The sequence below is a fragment of the Musa acuminata genome, chromosome BXJ3-6 (assembly GCF_036884655.1).
Source record: "Musa acuminata AAA Group cultivar baxijiao chromosome BXJ3-6, Cavendish_Baxijiao_AAA, whole genome shotgun sequence".
Lineage (NCBI taxonomy): Eukaryota > Viridiplantae > Streptophyta > Magnoliopsida > Zingiberales > Musaceae > Musa > Musa acuminata.
Window position 1 is genome coordinate 7233757 of NC_088354.1, and position 9738 is coordinate 7243494.

Genomic DNA, 9738 nt, shown 5'->3' on the forward strand with positions numbered 1-9738 from the left:
TAGTGACAATGGATGTAACAAAAGAGCTTGGAGCAAGAAGATGAAGCCATGATCCGTGTCACTTCTTGATAATTTCGCTAGCTCCAATGTATCCAAAGAGACATCGTTTTGCTTTCTGACTCACTTTGTTAACATCCGTCCAGCTTCAGGTAAGTTGAATAACCAAGTAGATGAGGATATCTTCAATGGATAGAGATCAAATAAGTTTGAATGTGAAGCAGTAGAGTAGACCAAATGGGCAGTGGAGAGATGTGAGATTGTCGGGAGGGTCTCTGCCACCCACTTCCACGTGGTCTTGTCTCCAATTTTTGTGGCCATGGAGGCCATCATGTAACTCACCACTGAACCAACTTCCATCCACCCTCGCCTTGTCAGAACCTCATTCCCATGGATTATATTCTTCCATTGATCTGAGACTTCGCTGTGGCTTCAAAGACCAGCTTCAAATGGCATAGCTCGAACCAGAATACCAATCCCAAAAAGAAGCTTAGGTAAAGGAACCAGACTTACAAGCAGCTTCTCTTACGATCCAAGAACAAAGAATTATCCAACTGAGAACATATGGCTCTTACTCCCAATGCCTTATCCCGATCTTGCGGAAACCAAATCGATTGTTCTGAAAGATCATATTCTGATATGCATGTAAACATGAACCGTGAGGTGTCACTCTCATGCAACTAATGGACGTAATGCACAAACACCTGGATGTTTCAGAACCCGACTCAAGGTGGAGATGCAATGGAATTGATATGGATAGTCGTAAGCCCAGGAAACTGCCACTCACTAGACTCCACCATCATGCGAAGCCATTGTTGTTCTTCATAATTCGTTTGTCCATATCAATAGCTTTTTATACACTAAGTTTGAGCCATGTTGGAAGGATTATTAGGTTACGGAATCATGAGATATAGATCGAATCAACAAAATGATTAGACAAGAAAATATAAAGCAAACACAAACGATCTAATTGATAGCAGATAAGATTTCTCTAACTATACGAGGAAATCTCTCAGTTGGGAAATCCTCGAGGGATTCTCCTTAATATTGACTAGAGTCGATCACAGTCAACGGTCAACTTCTTGTTCTCTGCAGTTGCTGCCGCGAGCACAGTGGCATGCCGGTGGAGGACTCCCCAGAGAAGAAGCTTCAACGTCGGGCAGTTCTTGGTCGGGTTTGGGCTGGAGCAGTAGGAGATCTTTCTCACGTCTTCCTCCCTGCTTCTCCTTCCAAACTTCTCCTCTCTTATTCTTTCCTGAAGCGACGCGGGTGAAGGCACACGGGCAGCGGCGGTGCGCTGTGCGAACGCAGGAGCGGGGCCGGGGAGAAGTTGACTTCGGTCAACGATTCGACTCGAGCCGGAATCGTTGCATGGTAAGGATGACAGTGAGTTGCATGGGTTTGGCAAGATGCCTACTGAAGAGAGCCAACGACGTTTGGGTTCAGCTAACACCGTCCGGTAGATTCCATTTCATGTCAGCTTTTGACAATCTGTGATAGATTTAGCTGGGAATGAGCCCGATCCACAATCAAACATAACTAAGATCAACATACGAAATCACGATTTTAGTGGCCATTCAATGATTTCTCATGAACGATCAATTGTGGTGTCATGAGATGCAATTAATGTATGCAACACTTACGGATTTCAAGAATCCACCAAAGCAGTATATTCTTCTTCTTGCTCTAGAAAACAAGGGTACAGAGAACACGGTCCCTATATCTCCTACGATGATGATGATTGGGCAGGTAATTGACGTGACATTATTTAAGAAAATAATTGAAATATATTTTTACGAATTATAAATTGATGTGATAGTTTCTAGAAATTAGAACATTAATTTTCCTTTTGTATCTTTGTATTCTTTTGCAGATGGATACACTTAACCATGGAGGGCGATCAAGCGGTCACGAATTTTAAGGGCAAAACTGGGATCAAAAAGATCTCCGCAGCCACGGCTCCGGCACCAACACCGGCGCTAAAAAGCAAAGCGAGTCGAGAAACGTATCGTCCGATTTGTGGAAAGATTGGAAATCACGCGGGAGGATGGAGTCAGAGGGTAACATTAGTGCTACGAATTATGTAGTAGAAGAGGAACCCTAGTCGATTCTCTTGTTCTCGTCCTCCCTCCCCAAAGATCGCCAATTCTTCTCGGATTTCAAACCACTCGTTTAATCTCGTCATTTTGAAGTCGCTTCCCTCCTGATCTTGATCTATTCTGACGCGGATTTGGAAAATGGGTTTATCAGGGCAAAGGGCGGCCTCGAATCCCTCGGCCATGCTTGCAGCGCTCGTAAGCAAGAGGGATAAGCTCCAGGACGAGCTACGGGTTATCGAAAGACAAGTAGGTCCTCGTTCTTGGCTTCTCTTCTTTTCTCTTCCCCGGATTTCTTTTAGATTCCCGACCTATGATCTCAATAAAAAAAAAAAGGTTCTTTGTGGGTTTTTTGGCGAAAAAGCTTTGATCTTTGCCCTAATTAGCAGTATTACATTTTAGGCTTCAGTGGTATCTGATTTGGATTGTGTTTGGTTCCTTGTGTTTCGTCAAATTTGTTGGGAAGAACTGGGCGTTCTATATTCCTTTTATGTGTCTCCTCGAGAACGAGGGTTTCATGCTTTATTTCGTTTCCCATTCTATGATTCAAGTGTTGCTAAGAATCTTAGCGGCAACTGAATTACTCGTGCCTCTTATTCTCTCTTATCGTACCCCTTTCATCCCCTGTTTGAACTTCTATTTTCTCAAAAGAAGTGGTTGGGCTGAGAGCATTTTGCATATAAAAATTAAAAAGGAAATTGGGCTTCATAGAATCATATCCAAGAGCAATGATCCGCAGATTGATAATGGCAGTAGATATGCTGTCCAAATTATTTAAGGAATGGCTATTTGTGTAACTTTCTTCTATAACACAGAACGAGGAATGTTCTTTATGGTAAATAAGCTTCCAACATAAGCAGGGGTGACATTTTAAAGTTTGAATATGCTCAATTGATTTTGTCAATTTGTGATATTTCTTCAAGTGAAAAATGTATTATGCCAGCATTCTGGTTCTAAAGAGAGAGCCAATAGTGATAGTACAAAAACAAAAACAAAAAAATTACTGACTTAGTTTTCTTGATCTGGAAACTTTGACAACCACTTTTAGGCTTGATCGTCTTTACTTATGTAGTGTGTCATAAAGCAACTACTGCCTATATGTATGGCAAACCCAACCTATTTGCATAATATCTTCCATGTGTTTTGGAAAGTGTGAAGAAGCTCTTTTAATTGTCTAAGAAGCTGGAGGGTTGCAAGGGATCATGCACTAGTAGTCTGAAAACTTCCATTAAACTTTATTAAATGCATATGTTATCACTAAAACCTTGGTTGGGATGTGAAGATATTTCGCATGAAGATTATTTTCTTGATATAAGAATTGATAAGTCTTGATTTTTTACTGTATTAAGTTAGAAGTGAGTTCATTTACCTTTGTGCAACTTTTTTTTATCTGACTAAATAGTTTTTTTCTTGATGTCATGATCTGGAAATATGTCCACGATCTGATCATATGTTCTGGAAATTAATAACTGGGAGGAAATTTCACCATTACCTATGTTTTGTTTTGTTTTTTCGTTTTGGGCAAACATGTACTTCGTCCCATTAGTTGCAATGGGTATTCATGGTTTTTTGGTTGAATATCAATTATTAATTGCATCATCACATTTTCTGCTGTACTCTGTTAGGTCTATGACCTAGAAACTACATACCTACAAGACTCAAACCAGAATGGAAGCGTGCTGAAAGGTTTTGAAGGTTTTTTATCATCATCAAAGGGCACTTCTAAGTAAGTTTATTGCAAAATGCTTTTCCCTTCCTTTGTAACTCTTGGGACTTCTTTGTGGTTGTTCCAGTCGGAGACTCATTTCATGGGGAACCTTCGAAGTGGCTCTATTTCATTATATTCCATCTTTATTGTAATTCCATTCATTTAATGTCCCTTCCCTTCCACATCATTCACATTCATTGGCATATGATTTGTTATTCATAGTATATATGCTTCTGCATATGGAAGGTTAAGAATTCATCATATAATAATCGAGAAATCACAATGGAGAAGAAAAAAGTGATCCTAAAATTTGGCCTAACACACATAGTAATATTCCATAGAAAATATCTTAATTCATCGAATGATCATGTTCACTTGTTCTCGTGGAATATGCGCCAGGTATCTCATGGAAAATTCATAATTAATTCCTAGGGATGTCATGAAGTTCTTTTGGTTAGAACATTCCTTTTCTGTTGATGTACCTGTACAATCAGTCGTATGCCTTATGAAAAAGTTTTCTAATCTGCCCTACTTCTAGGATTGCCAACTAGTTGGACATGCCATTACATAACAGGGAGAAAAACTGCAAGTATGTATAGCTGTGAATTAGATGCTAAAGTAGGATTCAATTTATGTGATTTTGGTTTTTGTTACTATTTTATTTAACTAACTGTTTTATCCAAACTTGCTATCTTTTGTAATTTAATCCTTCAAATACCATGTATATCACACATGGAGTTCTAACTTTTTCCTCTTGCAATGGAGAGGAGCACTACTATTTTCTACACATGCCTATATTTGTGTGATTGTGTATCTGAAATTGTTTATTGTAAGTTCAAAATCATTGGTATGTTTGGGCCTGTGTTTTAAGCATTGAGGTTTATCTGGCATATCTTTGTATTACATCATGGTCCCAACCAGGTCTGACAGGCAGGTGTACGATGGTACAGGGATTTTTATTTTTTTTAACGTCCGTACTGATTGGTACGTGCTGGCCTGCATTTAGTCTGGTACAGTTACCAGTAGTGTTTTACAGACCTTGCTGGTGACAAACTTCTTGAATATAGCTAGAAATTATTGGGTATACCAGATTCAGATATTTCCTTCTTTTAAATCATCAGATCAATCTAAAATTTGAAACCCTGAATGATAGTTATAGCTGAAATATTGCATTAAGTGTTTCTCAGTTGTAATATATCATTCTGATGCATTGTGGTGTTTAGGACAGTAATGATGCCTTCTTTGCAGGGAAATAGAAATAAAAATTACATTGGCAATTGTATGTTCTAAATGAGCTTCCTCACTTGGTTCATATGGCATTCTAATGCATTCTTAAATAATAGGCAGGGATAACATTCTCATGTAGATAAGGAAAAGCAAGTCGAGGTTTATAATTTTTTCATTTGTATAAGATCAAACAAATTTGTGTGCACCAAGAAAATTGTGTCTTAAATTCTGACATTGGGGTTGTGCTCCTAATGTTTGGGCCTTGGACCTTCTTTTCCTTAATGTTTATATTGAAATAAGGCATACGAGAAGCTACATATTTTGAATTTGTTTGATCATGAGAAAAATGATGGCCTTGTAAAATTTGACTATGCAGCAGAAGTTTAGGCTGTTGCTTTATTGAATCCTTCTGAGGTCACTGTCTAACATCTGCAAATTCTGTTTTTATTTACTTATGTTGCTTGAGCATCCATCTGCATGTTATGGGACACCATTTTTTTTCAGAATTCCTAGCATTTACAAGAGCATACATACCACAAACTTCAATGCATAACCTTTTATATGATGTCCACTTATTCTAACAATAATATTATTTGAAATTATGTTTTCAGCATGAAACGTTCCAGAAAGTTTCAGCCTGAAGACAGGTTATTCTCCTTGTCATCGATTACCTCCCCAGCGGTATGTACTTCTGAAATAGCCCTGGTTCGACTGTCAATTTTATGCAGCTCAAAGTAAACTTTAATTAGAATCAGAAAATGATAGCACTAGATTTTCTATAAGTTATATCTGATTTATTTTATCTGAAAATTCTGCCCACTATTCTTATATATATATGAAGTTAGATATGTTTTAACTCTTATCACAACATTTTTATGAAGTTTTATCTGAGTTAAAATATAGAAAACCTGTGGTCTTGTGGTTCAAATCTGTCCTCCTGTGGTCGTGTTTCACTCTATCCTTCCATCTCTTAAACACATTTGGGGTTTAATCCACATGTGGAATATGATTGGCGGACTGCTTCATTAGAATATTACATTATGGCCAAACATGTGATATTTGGTCAATAATGCTTTGGTGGCTATGTGGGACTACTAACTTGGCATGTCTAAAGATAAAATTGAGCTTGCATGGGTCCCATGATTACCCACAGGGAAACCACCTCGAACATGAGCAGTAATTGCCAACGTATGTGGCACATGAAGTACGAGTTATATCATACATGCACATCGTGCAACATTGACGCAAACAAATTTGTCATCCCATGTGCATATTCAGCATGCATGAATTGTTTCCTGCAACTTCTTAAATGTCTATTGGGTAAAAGGATGATCACCTTCTCCCTAAAAGGGCATGCCTTGAATAGTAAGGATGACCACCTTCAATGTTATGCAGAGATAAGCAAATCTAACCTTTGACCTTGTGCTTGTGTTTTAGGTTGAAGAACATGTAGCTGGCCGAGATGGTGAGTTTTCATCAGACAATATCCAAATTACTTTCTAGCAAACAAGCTACAATTGAGCAGTTGTTTTTTTGTCTATTTATAGATGGAAGGTCTGAATATGGTCCAGGTCGATCAAAAGGTGGAGGTACTCCTGCAAATGGACAGTAAGTACACTAACTACTACTGATGCACCTATAGATATGGCAAGGACGTGTCAGAGGCAGTTCGAGGGCAGCATAACTTGTTCCTTTCTGTTGTATTATAATTGGACAGATTCAGAAAAGATTTGATGAGATCTTGAAACCCCATGTTTGATTTTTCAAATAGTTTTGAGGTGCTCTTTTTCCAATGTTGGAATGTCATTTGAATAGGGGGTCTCTATTTAACTTTGCCATCTACAAAGCTTATAGTACTATAGCCATTTTCTGTATTACCAGATACAACTGGATAGCCTTCATGCAGTCAAGAGATTTGTTCAATCTAGAACTGCCTCTGGCTGATAATTTTATGCAACTTATGGTCAAGTCGTATATTTTTCCAAGTAGTGCACTGCAGACATTGTTGTGAAAATTTTCCCATTATGTTTGACGTAATCATATGCTATTACAATTTCTAGATTTTATTCTGAATGAATTTTCTTATCCTTAGCATGATGTACTCTTTCTCAATTAGTCTTGGCTAACATTCTTATTCCACGGTTCATGTGACTAATGGATATCTTGTATTCCATTTTTTTCCAGAGGAAAGCCAAAGAAGGGAGGAAGAATTGCTTCAAGAGAAGGCAAAAGGCTCAGACCTTCAAGTGAACAGGAATTGGATGATGAAGAAGATCTTGATATGAGTTTGAGATGATTGTTGTAGCACTAGTTTACTCTTTATGTTTGGTAATTTATGGGCTATGTTGACTAAGGCTTTGCTGAAATCCTCCACAGCTGATGTCCAGACTCGGACTACTCTTTGGTCCATCTGCCATTCCACTTATTCTCACTGATGTTTCATATCTTGATGCTGGACCTGATAGAATCTAGACGAGTGGACTATAAATTCTCTTCTGTGTACTAACTTGAGAAATATGTTGTATTCTGATGCTGCACAGAAGTTTCTATTGACTCACTCATTCGATCACCAACCAGAGAAACCATGTCATCCTGTTATTTGTGCATATGCTTTGATGCATCATCTACCGATCTCCAGTAGGTTATTCATCCAACTCGACCAAGCTTCCTAGATTCAAAATGGATGGTTTGATGCTCATCTTGCCTGCGGACGCCAACCTCGCAGCAGAATTGCTCCACCGCCGCGCCGTCCTGCTCCGCGAAGGCCAGCATCCCCTCCCGCTGCTCAGCCGTGAATTTAGTCCTGATCCTCTTCCTCGACACGATGAACTGATGCTGCTGATGTTGCGGCGGGGGCGGCCCGGCCATCAGCTCCTCACTCGACGACTCCGTCGCCGCTCCCACACTTGCACCAATGCTGTTCCCGGTCTGCAGCAGAATTCCGGACGAGCGGGATGGCTTCCGGTTGTGATAGTGAGGAGTTAGAGGCGGACGGAGCAAGCGAGGGATTCTTCCACGGGTGCTGCCATTCTGAAGGTGGCACAGCGAAGAGTCCCAAGTCGTTGTCGCTCCGATGGCAACCGCAAGCGGCGCAGTCGAGCGAGTCGTCGCTGCATGGCATGAACTCGCAGCAGCCGTCAAGGATGTCGCCACCGAGGCTGGTGACAGAAGGATTTGAATCTCAAATGTTCGATATGTCCCTCATGAATATAAACATCTAAATGCATCGTAGCATCAAAAGTGTCAACATATTCTTGTAAATATAAGTCTAATGTATCTTATGGACACAAACATCCATTATATTTTTTTTACGAAGGAAAGTATCTAAGGCATATAGACATTCTTTAAGGACCTCTTACTCGAAGTAGATAAATCACTATGTTGATGAGAACTTCATGATAGGTTAACAACCTTTAAGCCTTCTTTGCTTAGTGTGGGTATGTTATCAAGTCATGAAGGCCATCCTACCTAAAGTGGGTAGGTTAGCAGGTAGCTTGATGCAAGCATCTCAGCAACATGCAAAGTGAAACTACAGAATCTCCTCTATCACTTGATATGAGTGCCTTGGTGTTTTCTACCGTGAACCCTCAAGTGAACAACCCAATGTGAGTGGACAGGAGTTAAAGGTCTTGCAGATTAAGCGAAGACAAGCATATCTACTACAGATCGAGTGGGACAGGTTTACACCATTTAATATGGGCTCTTTGAAATTGTTGTAGCAAGGAATCAATTGTTATCCTCTTTAGCAGCTGATGTGGGCATCTCAGCTACTTTAGAGTAGATCAGTCAATGCTTTTTTATGTTGGCTACTCTATCACCTAATTGTTAGAAAATAAATAGATAAACAAGTTGTAGAATAAGTTGATTGTTATTAACATATCCCCCTTCTTTTTATACAGGTTAGAAAGGAGAATTTTCCTCAACAGGTTAGAGGATTTCCCTCAACAGAGTAGATGAGATTTCCCTAACTGTTTGAGGAAGGAAGATGCAGCGGTTGCGGCTGCTGTTGGCCAAGAAGCGACTGCAATAGCGAAGGAGGAAGACGCAGCATTAAGCAAGGAAGACTGAGCGAGGAAGACACTGTCGTTCGTCGTTCGTCGCTATTGAGGAGGAAGACACCACCGTTGAGGAGGCACCGTTGTGTAGAGGGAAGCGACAGCGAAAGTTGCTGTAGTAGAGGAAGATGCAGCAGTTGCGACCGCTGCTAGTCGGGAAGCGAGGAAGACACCGCTGTTCGCCATTCACCGCTATTGAGAGTGTCTGCTGTAGACAGCAAATAGGAGAGAGAGCAAGGCCGGCAAAGAAAAACAAGACTGGCGATGAAGGAAGAGAAGGATATATCCTCCTTCTTTTTATACAGGTTAGAAGGGAGAATTTTCCTCAGCAGGTTAGAGGATTTTCCTCAACAGAGTAGAGAGATTTCCTCAAACAATTTAGGCAATGCCCCTTTTACTCGATGTGGGTAGACCAGAGTTAATGGTAGATTAGGGAATCCTATAACAATTCAAGCAAGAAAAGTTTACAATTGATATGGAGAGATAAGAGGTTTTGTTTTGTAATCGAAATATACAGGCAGATCAGCAGGTTGAGGAATTCTTTCCTACCTAGTGTGGATAGATCAATAAAATGTAACAAAGGGTCGACAAACTTAGAGAGAGCCTTATCTAACGTGGGTGGGTAAGTAGCTAAAGAGCCTAAGTTACATAGGGA

At 39.9% G+C, this 9738-nt stretch overlaps 1 protein-coding gene across 2 annotated transcripts; it reads left to right on the forward strand.

Annotated features, from left to right (window-relative positions):
* Positions 1 to 1882: 1882 nt before the first annotated feature.
* Positions 1883 to 7585, forward strand: LOC103987354 (uncharacterized). 2 transcript variants are annotated; one of them, XM_009405637.3, is made up of 7 exons: positions 1883 to 2057; positions 2248 to 2342; positions 3719 to 3819; positions 5640 to 5709; positions 6466 to 6493; positions 6576 to 6636; positions 7213 to 7585. In XM_009405637.3, the coding sequence occupies exons 1-7, from the start codon at positions 2045 to 2047 to the stop codon at positions 7322 to 7324; spliced, it is 480 nt and encodes a 159-aa protein (XP_009403912.1). In that variant the 5' UTR covers positions 1883 to 2044; the 3' UTR covers positions 7325 to 7585. The 2 variants fall into 2 exon arrangements, with proteins under 2 accessions (XP_009403912.1, XP_065009917.1); XM_065153845.1 differs by lacking the exon at positions 1883 to 2057 and having other exon boundaries at positions 2064 to 2342.
* The last annotated feature ends 2153 nt before the right edge of the window (positions 7586 to 9738 follow it).